The sequence below is a fragment of the Elephas maximus genome, chromosome 23 (genome assembly GCF_024166365.1).
Source record: "Elephas maximus indicus isolate mEleMax1 chromosome 23, mEleMax1 primary haplotype, whole genome shotgun sequence".
Lineage (NCBI taxonomy): Eukaryota > Metazoa > Chordata > Mammalia > Proboscidea > Elephantidae > Elephas > Elephas maximus.
In genome coordinates, this window is record NC_064841.1 from 59,077,082 (window position 1) to 59,096,482 (window position 19,401).

At 42.1% G+C, this 19,401-nt stretch overlaps 1 protein-coding gene across 1 annotated transcript in view; it reads right to left on the bottom strand.

Moving 5' to 3' along the window:
- Positions 1-16,058: 16,058 nt before the first annotated feature.
- USP12 (ubiquitin specific peptidase 12) overlaps positions 16,059-19,401 on the bottom strand; it is a 109,048-nt gene continuing 105,705 nt past the window's right edge. The window contains exon 9 of the mRNA XM_049867886.1: positions 16,059-19,202. Coding sequence (XP_049723843.1) covers positions 19,101-19,202 — 102 coding nt within the window. The 3' untranslated portion in view covers positions 16,059-19,100. The remainder of the gene's footprint in view (positions 19,203-19,401) is intronic.

The following is a 19,401-nucleotide window of genomic DNA, read 5'->3' on the forward strand; positions in this document are numbered from 1 at the left end:
AACCACTATGCCACGAGGGGGGTCAGGATTTACGACACATGTTTTGGGGGACACAATTCAATCCATAACTGGCCTATATATCTCACTTTCAGTAGGCGTCAGGCTCTCTGATCCAGTCACTGCTAGGGCTCTGATGAGATAGCTCTGACCGGTAGGGCCGAGGGCTAGACTCCAGAACTTTCTACATTTCCCAGGGCAAATAATCTCTCGGAGCTTCACAAAGGCTGGTTAATGGTCCTTGCTGATGACGAAGACCCACAGCAGAGCTTCTCAGCCCTGGCTGTGCGTGAGACATGTGGGAAGACAACTGCACCAGATCCGATCAAATCCAAGTCTCTGGAGGCCTGGACAGTGGGTTTGTTAAAAAGCTCCCCAGGTGATGTGCAACCAGAGGTGAGAACCACCGGCTAAGTGTCTAGCTCTTTCTTTCTAAGATGAAGACAGGGCCCTCAGGTTCTGTAACCAATCTGAACAGTCTTCTGAGCACTCGTAATTTTTTTTTTTTTTTTAAACCATTTGCTGTCGAGTCAACTCCAACTCGTGGCAACCCCATGTGTCAGAGTAGAACTGTGCTTCATACGGTTTTCAAAGGCTGATTTTTCCTAAGCAGATCACCAGGCCTTCTTTCTAAGGGGCCTGTGGAGGGACTCAAATCTAGCTGCCAAGCATGTAAACTGTTTGACAACGAGGGACTAATATTAGCCACCACATATAGAGGACTTAATATATGTCAAAGGTCCCTAGGTGTGCAAATCGTTTGTGCTCAATACCTAACCTAAAAGTTGGTGGTTCGAACCCACACAGTGGTACCACAGAAGATAGGCCTGGCGATCTTCTGTTAAGATGATACCCAAGAAAACCCCATGGAGCAGTTCTACTCTGCAACGCATGGGGTTGCCATGAGTCAGAATTGTCTAGAGGGTAATTAATAACAACAATAATATGTGCCAAGCACTCTGTACGTATTGTTTGTTATGCCTTTTTACATACAGTACCTGTAAATCTAAAAATAACCTGTAAGGTAGCTATCCTTATCTCTCCCACTCCCACCTCCTTTTTTTTCAGGTAAGAAAACAGACTCAGAAAAGCTAAGCAACTTGATAAAAAACTCACACAGTTCGTTAAGTGGACAAGCCAGTATTATGTCCAGGTTTAACCAATTCCAAAAGCCCATGATTCTTCCATTTTGCCACATTGTCTCTTAGCCTGTGATGATTTTTGTAACTATGACTTGAATATTAGGATGAGTCATACGTTCTCCAAAATTTCATCTGTAGGAAATCTGGGTTGGGAAAACTGTTTGTCTAGAGGCTGTTCAGGCAAGGATGTCTGTTCTTGCTCAAGTGGCCCAATCCATTTATTAGCGCAATCGAATTTTGTAGAACAGCAAGCCAGAGGATAGTTTTAAGCTAAATTACATTTGTGTTTTTAATCAAGAGGCCAACATTATCGATTATGTAATAATCCGCCCTCTCTGTTTATTTTAATTCTTAAGGAAACAATAACTTCCCCCATTAAACTAACTCTGACCCTTATTTTGGAGACTTATTATAGTGTCTGAGTCTGCACTGCTCACATATGGAACAGCGAAATGAGGCTCATAAAATGGTGACATGGAGAGTGTCTCTAATTACATAAGTCTCTACTGAGGTATAAAGAATCCATGGCATTACCCTGAAGATGCTTTGAGGGTAGAGGTCTCCTCTCCATCTCTCTCCCACCAGGCTGATTGCCCTGAGTAATCAAATGAGTTCCACACTAGCTCTTGCTTCCGAAACTACTGCTGGGAAACCAAAGAGCTTGGCTGAGTTATCCCAACACCACCTCACGTGGAACTCTGATAAAGACACACATTGCTTACTGAGTTAATATTCTTAATTCCTGCTATGGATTGAATTGTGTCTCCCAAAATATGTATTATAAATTATAACCTCTATGCCTGTGGTTATAATGAGGCAGGATTGGTGTAGGGTGTATCTAAAGTCAATCTCTTCTGAGCTATAAAAGAGATTAATGCAAGCTAGCAAGCAGAAATGTGGAAGAGCAATGCCAAGCCTCTGGTAACTTTCCTTATTGACGCTCTAACGTGGCTCTAACCTGTTGGTCCCATGTTTAGGAGCCATGGTGGATGCCAAGAGGCAAAGGAGTTTTACCAGTCAGTGTTCTATCTAAAAAGTTGCAAAATATGTGTGTGTGTGTGTGTGTATGCGTGTGCATATTTACTATGTGCAAAGCAACACGCCTTCTCCCTGCTTCTGTTTTCTGTGCCCATAGCAGCACCAGACCCAGAGAGAGATTTATCCATGGGAAAGAATGATGACAAATGACTGTGACACTTACGTAGATGACATGACCAAGCCAAATACCTAAACGCTACTCCAACACATTTGACCATTGGCTCTCCAGGGCCCAGAATTCCTTCCGTGGGTCTTTATGTCTTTCCTCTGTCCATTCCGTCCTGATCCTGAACTTTTTGTGAGGGTCATAACCCAAATGCTTTTTCTAAATAAATATCCTCATATGTTCGGCAGATGACACCTCCCCTTAGCAAGGTTGAATAGGGAGAAAAAACAACACTGACTGTGGCAGACCGTAGGCCACAACATCTCCCATTCTACATGCTCTTCTTGCAGTGTGACCCTGGCACTCATCCCATCAAGTGATGATACCTATGTCCACTTCCTTTGATTATGGGCAGATGCTTGGGGCTGCGTCAACCAACAAGTATGGCTGAAGTGATGCTCTGTGACTTCTGAGAGTACAACCAAACCAAACCCAGTGCCGTCGAGTTGACTCTGACTCATAGAGACCCTAGAGGACAGAGTAGAACTGCCCCACAGAGTTTCCAACGAGCACCTGGCGGATTCGAACTGCCGACCCTTATGGTTAGCAGCTGTAGCACTTAACCACTACGCCACCAGGGTTTCCCTTCTGAGAACAGATCATAAAAATGCCATGCACTCCCACCTTGCTCTCTTGGGACACTTACTCTTGGAATCCAGCTGCCATTCTGTGAGGAAGCCCAAATGAGCTCAGGTGAAGAGACCACATGGAACGGCCAGGAATAGGTGTTCGGCCAACAACTCGGCTGAGGTTCCAGCTGACAGCCAGCACCAACCTTCAAATGATTCCATATGCCAGCTGCCAGATCACTCTAGCCTTCAAGTCTTCTCACCTAAGGCCCCAGGTGAGCAGAGAAAAGGTGTTCCTGCCAGGTACTGATCAAATTCCTGACCCAGAAAATTTATGAGAACACAAAAATGGTTATTAAAACCAAACCAGTTGATACTGAGTTGACTCCAACTTATGGCGACCCCATGTGGGTTAGAATCGAACTGTGCTGCACAGGGTTTTCAGTGGCAAATTTTTCGGAAGTACATTACCAGGTCTGTCTTCTGAAGTGCCTCTGGATGGACTCAAACCACCAACCTTTTGGTTAGCAGTCGAGCACATTAACTGTTTGCACCACCCAGGGACTCTGTGAAAAATAAGCTGCACACATGTAATTAGTTTGTCAGTAAAACACGAGCTATTGCTTCTGTTATGGATTCAATTGTGTCCCCCACAAAATACGTGTTGGGACCCTAACCCCTAAACCCTATACATTTTTACTGTACAGCTCAAGGGACTTTACATAAACCAACCAGTTGCCGTCAAGTCAACTCCAACTTATGGCCACCCCGCGTGTGTCAGAATAGAACCGTGCTCCATGGGGTTTTCAGTGGCTTATCTTTCAGCAAAGCTTTCTTCCGAGGTGCCTCTGGGTGGATTCAGACTGCCAACTTTCAACTAGTAGCTGAGCTTTTAACCATTTGTGCCACCCAAGGACTCCTGAAATTGTTATTTTACACCACTAAATTTCAGGGTAGCTTGTTAGGGAGCAATATCACATAGAAAACTGACTTACATTCACAATCATAGCTGAAAATTTCAAGATGTAGTCTAGATGTAGGAGCCTTGGTGGTGCAATGGTTAAGCGCTCAGCTGCTAACCGCAAGTTTGGCAGTTTGAACCTACTAGCAGCTCTGTGGGAGAAAAGACCTGGAGATCTGCTTCAGTAAAGATTACAGCCTAGGAAACCCTATGGGGCAGTTCTATTCTGTCCTATAGGGTCACTATGAGTTAGAATTGACTCGACCACAAGTCTAGGTGTACCAGTCTTATTTAGAGTTTGAAACATTTAAAACAACTAAACCCACCAAATAAATATCAAGTGTATGGAAAATTATATACTGACTAAAAATTAATTTTAATGACATGGAGAAATGTTCATGTATTTATTTGACATGTTTTCCTTGAGCAACCCACCAGGGACCAGGAAAAAAGCAGTATGCTGGACATATTCCCTGCCTTCAAGGATCCTGCAGATTAAATGGGAAAGACAAGGAATACAAATAGGAAATGAAAGCACAGAAAGTAAATGCTGGAGGAACGCACAAGAATTATGAACTCGGCAAGGACTAGAGAGACAAGATGGTAGTTCAGTGTGGCTGGAGTACACAGGCTAGGTAGAGGGACTATAAGAAACCTAACCTAAAAGTGACAAAAATTCAGCAAATTTTGGAAATCCCAGCAAGAGGCAATAAGGAGAAGTCCCTCCACCGCCAGCCACCACCAAGAATCCCTAGAGATACTGTGTGCAGAGGAAGGGGGTTCAGACAGTGGTGCCCAGGTTTCTGACCACAGTGGGATAGGCTTGAGCTATTTTTACTGATACATCACAGGACATGGCATTCTCATCAGGCTGAGAACTGGGGACATCTAGATGACTGACATATGGACGCACACACACACACCTAGATGGAAGTGCATCAAAACATTAACACACTCTCTCTCTGGGTTGTGTGAATGATGAGCGCTTGTTTCTCCTTTACATCCGTGTCTTCTAAATTCTAATGAGAAGATCTCTCTACCATAAGCAGGGATGAGAAAACAGTGACAGTGACTATACATGAAAAGCTTAAAGGCCAGAGCCTACAAACACTGACTCTGCAAAAGGATGAGGGCCATTGCCTCATGAGCAAAGTGTGACTTGGGCCCCACCGTCCAGAGAAAATATACCGTGATGATGTCACAAAAGTTCATAGTAACGTGAATAAGGCTCACTATTATAATGCAAAGGTAAGGATTTTCAGCTTTACCTTTCTCTGGTGTTTTCAATAGCATACTGATGGATTCTGACTGATTTGAGACAAACGCTGGGGTCAAAGAAACTTAAAAGAAGTCAGGAACTGCAACCCACTGAAGATTAAAAAAAAAAAAATGTTTTCAGCTTTACCTTTCTCTGGTGTTTTCAATATAGCATATTGATGGATTCTGACTGATTTGAGACAAACGCTGGGGTCAAAGAAACTTAAAAGAAGTCAGGAACTGCAACCCACTGAAGATTACCCAGGGAAAAAAAAAAAGAGTTGAATTTTAATTCTCTATCACCTCACACTTGGTAAAGTAGAGAAACCAAAATATAAACAAACCCATTGCCCTCAAGTGAATTCCAACTCACAACAACCCTATAGGACAGAGTAGAACTCCCCCATAGGATTTCCAAGGAGCAGCTGGTGGATTCAAACTGCTGACCTTTTGGTTAGTAGCCAAACTCTTAACCACTGTGCCACCAGGACTCCAGATAAAGTAGAGGGTGAGTGAAAAAGAGGAAGACCACGAACCTATCAATAAGATGGACTGACACAGTGGCTCCAACAATGGGCTGAAACATACCTACTATTGTGAGGCTGGTACAGGACTGGGCAACATTTCATTCTGTTGTACACGGATGGGGTCACTATGAGTCAGAACCAACTCAACGGCACCTAACAACACTTTAAAAAAGGATTCTGCCTTGTCCCCATATCCCTCTCTAGTCTATTATTTCTCTCTCTCTCTCTGTGATCTGGCTTCCATGGCCTTCCCCAAGGACGAGAGTGGCATTATTGCCAAATCCAGGGGATATACTTTCATTCTCATCTTACTTGATTCTTCAGCATTGGACACTGTTGACTACTCCCTCTGGTTCTTGAAGCTCTCTCTTCCCTTGGCGTCTGTATTAACATACTCTTCCAGTTTTCTCTCTATTGCCTTTCTGTGTGCTTCCTGGGTTTCCTTCTCTCATCTCCTCAGTGTTCTCCAAGGTGTCTTTGGGGCCCACTATTCACCTCAATCTTTACATGCTTCCAGAACAATGGCATCTAAACTAAGGGCTTCGATTAGCAATTAGATACTAATGACTTGCAAGTCCATCTCTAGCTCAACCCTCTCCTGAGTTCTTGGCCAGATACCTACTACCAGGCATCTCCATTTGGTCTTTTCAAGCCTTTCAAGCTCAACAAGTTCAAAATCAAACATTATCATTCCTCAAAAATGAGTTCTTCCTTTGTATGTTCTCTAAGTGTGGGTGCCATTAACTAATTAGTCACCTAAGCCGGAATTTTAAAAACTCCTTTCATTCACATATCCATTCATTGATTCAGAATTGATTAGGCACCTGCTGTGACTGTGTGTTGGGGAACATCTCTCACAGCTGTGCTCTCAAAATTGAAAAGCTTAAGAGGCGAGGAGGGTGGCTTGCTGGTGGTGGCGAGGTGGGCTGCAAACCTGTAGACAGGTAAGTGCAGTGAGTGCTACCAGGGAGGAATGCTAGGGCTATGGAAACACTTAGGAGGGGACTCAAACCTTGACATCAGAAGGTCAGGGAAGACTTTACTGAGGTAGTGACATCATCTGAGACCTGAAGGCAAAGAAGTTGTAGGGTGAGGTGGAAGCGTTATGGGCAGAAGAAACTTGTGCCAATGCCTGGAGAGGAGACAGAGACCATGGCACGTTATCTTCCAAGGACTAAATTAACTCAGTATGGCAGAAGCCTAAATTATGGAGAAGGTAGGTGTGTTTGTGTGTGTTGTGAAGAGGGATGGTACGAGGGAGCTAAAGAGGTATTCAAGAGCCAAATTCTCAGGGGCCTTGTTAAAGAACCTGGATTTTACCCTAAGGAAGAGTCATTGAAGTGTCTCAAGCAAGTAGTTCTTTCAGCATTTAGTCAATAAATGTGCGCACTTTAAAAATAGAACTCAGATTTCACTGTAGGGAATGGACTTAAGCAGGCCAAGACTGAGTAGGAGACACAGGGTGAAGGTGGACTGGACAAGGGTGGTAGATTAGAGCTACAGAAAAGCAGATAGGTTCTGGAGATTTTTAGGAGGTGGTCCTGATGGGATGAAGGTAAAGGGATCAATGATTGAGGATGCTTTCCAGCTTCTGACTTGTGCACATGGGTGAATGACGGGGCGATGCATCACATCAGGGAACCCGGCAGGAAGGAAGTTTGAGGAAGCTGAGTTTGAAGTGTCTATAGAGCATCATGGTGGAGCTGCTCCAGGAGACACAAGTAGACACATGGGTCTGAAGCTCAGGGGATCTGGGCTAGAGATAAAGCTTTGGTAGTCACTGCCGTCAGAGGATAACTAAAATCATGAGAGTGGAGAGGTTGTCCAAGGAGAGTGCGTATAGAGAAATGGGCAAGTGACCTACAACAGAACCTGGAAGGACACCAACATTTGAGGACTGAGGAGAGTAATTGCCTTTGCTTATTTCAAAGCTAATTCTTCAGCTAAGTCCTATACATTCTATTTCAGTGTTTTGTGTACCAATCTGCCACCCCTTCTCCCAACACCATCAACTTGGTCCGGGCTGTCATTCCTTCTCAATGGGATTACTACAATCATTTCATTGGCCGTGTAGTCAGGCTCTTCCCTACAGTCCACCTTCCACGCTCCTGCTAACATTATTTTCCAAAAGAGCCATTCTGTGAGATTTATCATCTACTTAAAACCTTTTAAAAGTTGCCTACGTCCATTTTAGGGAAACATAAACTCTTTAGCTTGACAAATGGGGCCCTCTGGGGTTAGAACCCTACCTTCCTTGCCTCATATTGCCAAATGTACTCTTTGCTCTAGCTGTATTCTTTGCTCTCAAATGGGCGGTGCTTTTTTGTACCACCGTGCCTTCTAACATATTGTTTTTTATACCTGGAATGACTCCTTCTCTACCTTCTCCTTGTTCTAAATAACTCTTACTTCTTTAAAACTTGGTTCAAGAACCTCAAATTCCTAAAATAAATAAAGGAAAGAAAAACCTACTGGACTGGATGAGACTGGAGGTCTCCCCAGGACTTTTGCCCTGATATAGTCTTCAAACTAACCTGAGGTCACCTTGTAGCTAAATAACAAATTAGGTTGAAAAACAATGAGTATCATCTGTAAGTGCTGTGCTCCTTTAAAACACCAGCTATATGAGACCAATTGGTCCACAATGACTTTAAAACAAGGATGAGAATGTTTAAGGGGGCAGAGAAACCAGATTAATGGAAACGGAACAGGAACGGAAATAATGAGAATGTTCACACGCTGCGAAGAATGCAATTGACGTCACTGAACAACTTGTGTAGAAATTGTTGAATGAGAACCTGAACTGTTGTATAAACCTTTACCAAAAGCACAATAAAATACTATTAAAAAAGAAAATCAGGTTCAAGTGGAATTTCCTGAGACTCCTTCCTTGACCTTCCTAATCTGATTTAGGTACTCTTCCTCTTTATTCATATTCATAGGTTCCTGGGCAAAGGTTAAGAGTTGGGTTATTAATCAAAAGATAGACAATTCGAACCCATCTAGAGGCACCTTGAAAGGCAAGCTTGGCAACCTGTTTCCAAAAGGTCACAGCCTAGAAAACCCTATAAGCAGTTTTACATGCACACATGGGGTTGCCATTAGTGGAAATCGCTTAACGGCAACTAACAGCAACCTCTTTGTTTCCACATCATCTTATTTACGTTTCCATTATGGCTCTCAACACTGCATCACTGTACCATTAATTTGTTTATTGCCTTCACCAATCTGCACAAATTCTCATTCACCTTTGTATTCTGGGTAACTGGCATACAGTAGGCACTCAATTACACTAAAACCTGTGAAAGCCAAAACCTGTCGGAGAAGAAAAACTCATATTTTCCACTAAAACAAGCGATAGAAAAATGTTCCGCACCATCAAAGGCAGAGAACTTGAGAGATCCGAGAAAACCACGCAGTCCTGTCGAGTTCCAGCTCTCACTGGTCTTACTGTAATATGTGCTGAATAAACATATAATCGCTATCATTTATTATTTTCAGCTGAATTCTCATTCACTTAATCCTCAAAACACTGTAGAGTTAAGCAAACATCCACAACGATCTGAAAATATTGAGTGGAAAATATGAGTTTTCCTTCTCTGACAGGTTCCCACCTTATACAGGTTTTGGCTTTCACAGGTTTTACAGTAATTGAGTGACTACTGTATGCCATTTACCCAGAATACAAGACTAGGGCACTGAAGCATGCTAGTTTGCCCAAGGTAACACAGGAAGTGTGGGAGAAGGGATTTGAAGGTGGTCTGACTCTAGAGCCTTGGCTCTTACCCATGATATTACACTACCTCTGATCACCCTCCCTCTGAACTCCAAGAACATTTTACTTGTATTTTGTCTTGCCTTGAAAAAAAAAAAAAAAACTTATTTTCTATATTGCAAGCTGCATGAGAACAGGAATAGTGTCTTCGTCATCTCTGTAGCCCCTGCAACCACTGATGGTGCTTTTCACATAATGCAATAAATATGAGATAATTATTTATTGGGTAATTCAATAAATATTGAGATATTTATATGCAATAAATAGCCGAGAAATTAGTGGTGAGTTTCAGCATAAGTTTCTAGACAACAGTATTGGAGGAGCTGTTGCCATGAACTGTGCTGGGTATATCTCACATGCATCTCAGTTATGTTTCACAACATTCCTACAAGATAGCATGGCTTTCGCCATTTTATACATGAGGAATGTGGGCTTAGGGAGGTTATGTAACTTGCTCAAGGTTATGAGGCTGTGAAAGGCTGGCTCACTGCCTACTTAAAGTGTGCCTAGCTCAGCATACTTGAGAAGCCAAGAAACATCATGGTCAACAAGTGATTGCTGCCAGTTCAGATGTAAACTGGTGCTGGAAAGACACCAGGAGAGACCCAGGTCAGAGAAACTTTACACATTGCCAAAGTTATCTCTGACAATAGAGCTCCTTTTGAGAGGCTGGTAGCCAAGTTGGTACCAATGAACCATCCCACACCAGGTGGAACTGAAAGAATGCCTTGAACCATCCTACCTCCTACATGACTGAAATGTCTGCATCTACCACTGATAGTAGCAAGCACTGGGCAAGTAATAGCTGTTCAGAAGTATGCTTGAATAAATGAGCAAACTCATCCTAATTGATAAAATCATTACCTTAAAAAAAATCAAAACCAAACCTGTTGCTGTCAAGTCGAACCTTTGGATTGATTGGCAGTTTTAACTCTTAACCATTGAGCCACCAGGGCTCCAAAATCACTATGTAGAAAAAAAAAATACACATACATATATACCCATTGCCAATGAATCAATTCCAACTCATAGCGACCCTATAGGACACAGTAGAACTGCCCCATATGGTTTCCAAGGAGCGCCTCGTGGATTTAACTGTGGACCTTTTGGTTAGCAGCCACAGCTCTTAACCACTATGCCACCATGGTTTACAAAAATATATATTATATATATAATGTATAAAAATCCAGGCACTAAATTGTCCATACTTCGTGTTGACAATAGGAAGTTTTAAACTATGTCTGCTAAACAAAAATAAATCAAAGTGTGGCAATTGATATCTCAGGCAATGATGCATATTTGTAATACTGGGAAAAAAAATAGGTAAGGTGCTTACCTGTAGTTTTATTCTCTGAAGCTTTCCATTATTATATCTAGTAATCTAATGATAGCAATTTTTAAGTCCACCATCTTTATCATTCTATCATCAATTTTCTCCCCAAAAAAGTGCAAAACTCTGGCAGGTTATTAAGAAAACTAGCCGTTAGTAAACCACCAGCCACTAGAACATTCTTTTTTGCAGCCTAAAATACCAAGCAAGCATTTGGAAACTGCCTTCTACCCGAAGGGAGAAACTACCAGCAAACAACAAGAAGTTAAAAACAATACAACCAATCACTGCATTTATCATCCCAAAATTGTGCTCAATGATATCACTGTACAGTGGATGGGAAAAGGCTTTGTACAACACGGCTTAGTACACTAAAATAAAAATTCTATTTTATCCTTCTGCAAGCTTCCTTACAAACGACCCAGAGTGTCCTTTCAAGGATTTATTGAGAGACAAACAGCGCCAGCACGTCAGGTGAGGAGGTCATCCCTCAGCTACTTTTTAATGTCTTCCATTAAGGTGGTCACAATTCAGAGGTTCCTAAATCTAAGGAACCCAAACGTTCTTCAAAGAAAGGTGTTTTGAGGTGGTGGAAAGTGCTTTATTATGCAGAGTAGATTTATCCAAGGCCAGTCACGTCATGTTCATACCATCCTGTCTGTTCAGACCCAAGCAAACACAAACTCAACTTCTGCCACTTTGAAATCTTGAGGTAGTTGTGTTTTTTTCGACCTACTTACGTCTTTTCCAGTCAGGAACTAGTGATGGGATACTCCCCGTCCTAATGACCACCAATGGGGACCAGTGTTGTTTAAATCCTCCCTAAAGTATGCCTGTTTTCAAGAACACAGGGCAGCATGATGTAGCACTAGCATGGACCCTGGAATAGAAAACATAGACCCAGACACCAACAGTTCAGGGAGGTGGAGCCAAGATGGCAGAATAGAAAGACACTTCAGGGGAGCCCTCTTATAACAAAGGCCCAAAAAAACAAGTGAAACGAATATATGTATGACAAGCTAGGAGCCCTGAACATCAAAGGCAAGCTTAGAAAACGAATGGAGGGGCAGGGGGAGGAAGAGACAGCTCAGAACCGGAGAGGAGTTACCAGACCTGAATTACGGGGGGCCCTCAGGCACCATTCCTGGGAGCGGCGGTGGCGGGCTGGTACTAGCCTTCGGCTGCAGTTTCCTCAGGGAGAAGCAGCCAGCCACACAGCCTACTCACACCTCTGGAACCAGAGAATAACGGCACTCTCAGCAAAAGCTAAGTACTTGCATATATATTACCACGCCCCCTGTCCCCAAGCTGGCTTCAGGGGCTGTTGATTAACCTGGGCCTGAGATAAGCCCTTTTGAGTGCCTAGCACCATCCTTCCAGCCTTGGAGAAGGAATAAATTTGCAGCTGGGGGGGAAGATAATTTGCCAGCTCCACTAACCAGGGGAACTCAGGACAGAAGCTGCTCTTGTCCAGGCATAAACGGTCCGTGGACTTTGAGTACCTTTCCCCTCTGCATGGACCTGTGTGGGCCTATTTCAGGAGAATAGGCCCTTGTTGGCAGACTCAACTGTTTCAGCTGTGCGGCCGAGAGGTGGGTGTTTGATGTTTGACATTGCTTTGCCTATTAAACAGGGTCCTCACCTACCCACATCAGGTCACCCAGCCACCCACGACAGGGGTCCAAGGATAACTGGTACCTCCCAGTCCTTACAACCAAAAACACTGGGTGCCCATGGTCTGTCTGCAGAACCCACCCAGCTGTACACGCTTTCCTCAGAGACACATAAGGAACGATTCTCAGCCCCCTGCCTTGTTCAGAGTGTGACCCCCTGCTGCAACCATATACCGGTACCTACACCAATCACCCCTGCCCCTCTAAGACTGTAGGACAGTCTGTAGGACACACTTGATGATCAGCTCCCTGGACACCTGAGCTGAATTCATACAAGAAAAGTGAATGAACTCCTAGACGGATATACCTGATAACAGCTCCAGCCATCTGGGGACAGGACGTCAGAGCTCCAAAGGTGAATATAGTCAAGCTAGCTCACTCAAGCAACCCATCTGGGCATATCAAAACAAAACAAAGCAAGAAGCTATGACAGTAAGCAAGCATAAACTAATACAATAACTTATAGATGGCTCGGAGAAAACAGTCAATATCAAGGCACATAAAGAAACAGGCCATGATCACCTCAAAACAAAGAATCAAGGGATCTTCTAGATAAAAGTGCATTCTTGGAATTCCAGAGGCAGAATATAAAAGATTAATATAGAGAACCCTTCAGGACATCAGGAAGGAAATGAGGCAACAGGCAGAAGAAGCCAAGGACACACAGATAAAGCAACTGAAGAAATTAGAAAGGTTATTCAGGGACAGACACCACCAGTTCTGCCATGTACCGGGTGAGCAGGGGTGAGTCCCAGTCTTAGCTGCTTCACCTGGAAAGAGGCTTACAGGTTATCTAGCACAATCTAGTTTGAGAATCCCACCTACAAAGAGCCGAATGGTAGTGGCTTGACACTGCTGAAGAGTGAAAGGTCTTTCACTGATGAACAGTAAACAGTTGGCTCTTCCTTCTGCTTAATATATGCCTCTCTGCCCCTTCTACTTCTGGGTCCCACTTCTGCCCTAGAAGCAAAACATCCTCCAGATGGCAGTCTTCAAATACCACGTGTGAAGACAGGTGTTACCTCCCCGCCTTAAGCTTTCCTTGGCCATTGCTTAAATGATTTTCTGACAACCTTCCCCACCTCAGACCAGCTGATCAAAATCACCTGGTGAGCTTTTAGAGGTGCCCTGGTGGCATAGTGGTAAAGCACTCAGTGCAAACTGAAAGGTCGGCAGTTTGAACCCACCAGCAGCTCCTGGGGAGAAATAATGTGGCAGTCTGCTTCTGTAAAGATTACAGCCTTGGAAACCCCATGGGCAGTTCTACTCTGTACTATGAGGAGCTATGACTTGAGAGCAATGGTTTGGGGAGTTTTTGAATTTTTTTTTACTCAATCAAAACCTGGGGGTGGGTCTTAGGAATCTAGAACTTTTGTAAAATCCATCCCGTCCCGCCCCCGCCCCGCCATTCTGTCGTCATCCAGATTTGGGAATGACCCATTGCATCAGCATAGCCGGACTGCTTTTTCTTGATCTTAAGAGATGTTTGCCGATTTCAAAGCAAGTAGAAGGTATGGACTTTTCTCAGTTGAGTCATTTCAGAGTTTAACTTTAGGGCAAAACATTGACAACAGGTGAGGAAGTTTAAAAAGGAACCAATCATTAAGGCAAATCACAGTAAGTTCATACGGTGCAGCACGTGGTGGGCTTGTTTTCTGGGGAACCAGGGATCCTAGACAGTGGCTACTTGAGAATCGTTTAATCCAGAGCTTTTCCTTATGGAAAGGGGGAAATACGTATTTTAAATCAGGCTTAGGAGATCTAGTAAGGAGCCCTGCTGGCACAGTGATTAAAGAGCTCATCCGCTAACTGAAAGGTCAGCGGTTCAAACCTACCAGCCCTCTGTGGGAGAAAGATGTGGCAGTCTGCTCCCACAGATTTACAACACTGGAAACTATGGAACAGTTCTACTCTGCCTATAGGGTCACTATGAGTCAGAATGGACTTGATGGCAGTGAGTTTGGTTTGGGGTTTAGAAGATATAGTATCAAACAGTATTAAGAGTTAATCTTCTTAAATTCCAATTATACTACGTATTTCAGTCCCTTTGACTGTTTCAAGGAGCCCTAATGGCGCAGTGGTTAAGCGCTTGGCTGCTAACGGAAAGGCTGGTGGTTCGAACCCACCGAGCGCTCCACAGCAGAAAGATGTGGGAGTCTGTGTCCATAAAGATTATGGCCTTGGAAACCCTGTGAGGCAGTTCTACTCTGTCCTACAGAGTGGCTGAGTTGGAATCAAGGGCAACAGGTTTTGACTGTTTCAGAACTCCGGGTTCTTTCTTTGGGCCTAGAAATCGGACTGCACTTCTGCAGGTATCAAGGATGCCTTTGTACCCTCTTCCTCCACCTGTTCTGCATGTATGTTTATCTACACATTTTATTAGCAACCTATGTTGCCCTGACTACCTCTTAGATGATTATTTTCTCAAGGGCAAAGACTGCTTCAACTTTTTTAATAATTAGCTACAGTGAGCATGTGAGTATTGTCTATTAGTGAAAACTGATTATGATAACAACGGCTAGGAACTTGGGAAGGTTATGGAACCTTGCTCGGCTTCTCACCAACTAAGCAACTGGGAAAATGACTTAACCTCCAAAAAGCCTTAATTTCTTCTTTAGTAAAATGAGGATATCACTACCTCATAGAAGTTGTTAAGATTAACATTTAGGAAAAAAAAGGAAAATGCTGAGCATAGGAACCATTACATAACTCAAGTGGGATGGGTTAAATATTTTAGCAGCTCTAGAGTCAGAATTGACTCGACGGCAGTGGGTTTAGAGTCAAAACTGGGACAGGTAATGGATGATCACAGAAAACATGAATGAAGAAAGATGGAAAAAGCTTGCAAGTAACAAGCACAGGTACCAGATAACAAGGGAACTTAGAGGGAAAAAAGAGGGGAGGACACTTGACTTTTCAACATGCATGAAAAAAATCTTGGATATAGGGGATTTCATTCACTAAAAGTTCATATACAGTGTGATATGGGTGCTTAAAAAAGAGAAAGTGCTCTCAGGTGCCCATTGACGGTCTAGTCCAGCTGGTTACTGTGCTCATTCTACGAACACATCTTTTAGTGATACGAACAAACAAGGGCTTCCAGAGCAGGGCTCACAAGAACGGTGAAGGCTTTGAAAGCCATAGGACACAAAGACCACTCTTGAGAACAGAACTCTGGCTGGGGTGATGAATGAAGGAGAATAAGGCAACACAAATGATTATCTTCTAACAATTCAAGTTAGGCAACCACAGTCTGGGATGGATAAACCACGGAGACTGCGCAGGAGCAAAGACACAGGAGGGAGGAGGTGTGATAGAAAAGGGGTGACTTTTAAAGTATTTTCCCCTCCAAAATTCTATGATTCTAAATTTAAACATTTAAACTTGGGATTTTCTTCAAAAGAGACTACTACTACATAAAGACACACAAGGTAATGGGCCGATTTCAATGGAGACACATACAAATTGCTATTTTCACATGGGATGCTACTTGAAGAAAAAGCCCTTTGGATAAGGAAAGTAACAACTTTTGAGGAAAACTAGTAACAATTTCCAAAGTGTGTATTCTAATTCATAAATACATTTCAGGGGAAAAGGAAAAAACACACTTAAAAACCCACAAGCACAAATAAACCAACTTTAATAGATATTATTTTGTATTTATATAGCGCCTTCTTCAAGAACCTTAAATGCTTTACAGACATTGTATCTAATTAATCCCCACAACAACCCTGTGAGGTAGGTATTACTCCCGTTTTACAAGATAGGGAGACTGAAGCACAGAGAGGTTAAGTGACTTGCCCAAGGTCACACAGTTAAGTTCACTGAAGAGGCAGGACCTGAGCGCCTTAGCCTCCCAGCTCCCAGTTAGATACCTCAGAAGAGAATTTTTAATGAAAAGTGTCTTTAAAGAAAGTATCAAGAGTAGTTATGTTATGAAAGTGAGGTCTTTCTACTGCCATCAAGGAAAGAAAGAGCCCTATACCGATGGTTAGAGGCAACGAGATCCATATATTAACATCCTTCCATCTTTCCCTTTTCCTAAAGCCTCATGGTTCCTGTCTTAAGTAATCTTCTAAAGGTAACGTTTCCAAGACTGAAACCATGGGACCTAGAAGTAGAACTTAATTTAGAATATTTACTTTTAGTTAAGATAATTTATAGAAATTTTTATTCCAATATACAAAATATGGGACAGCCATCCCAACACACATGTACATAGTTACACAGCAATCAGCCACCGCTTACAGCTTACACCTGCCCTTCGTATAACCACAGTCAACCAACAGACAACCTCACAGTGCCTTCTAGACGGGCCACTGTTCTTACTTACAATACCTGCCTTATTTTTCCCAGCCCTGTCCCTATCTGCTTAAAAGCACACTGAATTTCTGAGAAGCTTCAAAACTTCTTTCTTAGATTCAGCTGCTCTAACAGTGAATGTAAATTTAGAACCATCACCCCAAGCCCCTCCCCTGACAAATCATACTACTAAATACGGTATAGATGTGAAGAAAAAGTGTGACTACATGGAACTCAATGAAAATGCCATAACTTGCTTTAATGTGAAATTTAACCCTGGCTTTTATGGCACATAGGTATTTTTTTAAATGCAAAATGTGAAAAAACACAATGTAGCAGTATTCCAATGCTTACTTTTATGCAAATGACTTCATCTTTCTTTCTTATAACATGCTGTGGCTTAACTGATGTAAAAACTGATTCAGCTTAATTCAAAACAAAATGTATCCCTCCCTTCCCATCACTATGACTTTCTCCTACATTCCTGGTTGTGAACCTCTGCAACGCGAGCTGACTGGGCAGGCTGTGTAGAATTTGTACAGAATGATTCCAGCCTGCGTAAGGCTTTAAAAACCAGATCATAAAAAGCAATTTGTTAAAATCCATCATCATTTTCTCCCAGGACATCTGTTTCAACAGCCCAAACAGCTAAGTGACCCTGTTAAAATCTGTTCACTGAACGAATAGGTGAAGTCATTTCCTGAGCTAAAAGTTACAGATAGTAAATGTTAATAGTAGCAGCAGACAAAAAAACATTCTATTTCGTTGTTGTTGTCTGTTTTTCGTATTCAACAGTTTTAGTAAAACATCTTTAGAAAATTACAGCAATTTAAAAAAACAGATTACTGCCTGAAAGGGTTTGATAATGAACATCCAGGGCCCGATTGTTACTATTTGGAATACATATTCAATTATTTTCTGCAAGTGACATTCACCTACTGTCAGACAACTTACTGATGCATGAAAAAGTATCAATGGCAACTGAATTTGTTTTATAGGTATTTTACAGTACATATATTACTTCTTAAAAACCCCCAACAGAATGGAAAGTCTTAACACACGCAAATTCCGATTCCTAAATGCACTTACAGCATTGTTTTTTGCATTCCTGGTCTACTTCATTAAAATTTAATCTCCAAATGGTTGTTAGCTAGCTAACCAGGCTGCTGGCGTTATAAGGAACAGATTACTTCTTTCCAGGGTAAAGAATGACATTTGAAAATAACATAACTGTTATGACATGAATTTTCCAAGTGTGGTCTCAACTCTAAACAGAATATTTCAGAACTCTAAAGACGGACATCCCACCATTGCACCAGTTCCTTTCATCATTCTAACAACTATAGTGGATTGTGATAGGTTTTTTTTTTTATTATTATCATTTTACTAAAATTAAAGCTGAATAAAATAATTGACTTAGGAACTATAACAAAAGGACAAATAAATTTAGCCAGAGATATCAGTTCCTTCTGATAAAGAATATTTATCCCCTCTCACTGAAATTTTTCTTCAGGTATATTACTGATTTCAAATAGAATTTAAAATTCACCTTAAAAATAGAAACTAACAAAAGGACAAATTAAACTGACAAAAACTAATAAAAATATGCTCAAATTTACTGACAGAATCATGGGCACTTCATACAATACTTAGACTCTACCAGTTTTAAGTAAAATAAATAAGAAAAAAATTATAATTACAAAGCCAGTCTTTCCCCTTGGGGAAACAAAAAGCCATTTTCGACCAATTGTTCCCTACATATACATATACTGTATATTATTATAAGCTTCTTCAGAGAAGCAAAACATATTTGTCTTCCTGACACTGGATTCTAGTATCTGTTAGTTTATTACATCAGGAAGGCAACTGCAAGTGTTGGGCCCAAAAGTATTTCTGGTTTATGCTTGAAGAAAACCACTGAACATGCTTTCTATACACACTGAACACAGGCAAACTGATACAGTGTATTCATTATCGTCTTCTTACATAATCAATACAACCTCCAACGGATTCCTATTCCTTCTGTTGCACCCCAAGGAGCTCAAATAATTACTGGTGCAAGTGACAGAGAGAAAATGCATGCCAAATGACTGGAAGGCTGTTTGACGAGAGGAGCTGGTATCTCTGTTTGCACTCACTGGTTGTATGAACTGCACAGACAGCATGATACCTGAGCAAATAAATCAACTACCATGATAGGAAGGGCTTGTTCATCCAGAGTCTTTGCTTTATTGTGTGCAAAGTGTGCTGCTGCCCCCTGAGCTTCCTGCATTTCTCTTTTCTTGAAAAATCAGTGCTTGATCCTTTCTAAAATAACCAGAGAAGAAATGAGGCAGAAAGTCTCTCTTCACCACAGTTCCCATTCAGTCCCGAGACTGATAGAAGAGGATGTAACCGGACTCAGAGTTCTTTGAGATATCTGATGTCAACCCGTAGAATTCTTCAATAGCTTGTGCATCTATTTTCTGTGAGGCAAAAGGCAAACACCATTAGTACATAAAGGAGCTTTCTGAACTGCCTGGCATACACTTCTCACCAGGGAAATCTTCAACATTTCTTAGTTATGGCCTCCATTTTCTCATTTATAAAATAGCTCTGTACAACCAGAGTGGCTTAAATTAAAAATGCTGACAACTCGAAGTATCGGCAAGAATGTGGCACAAG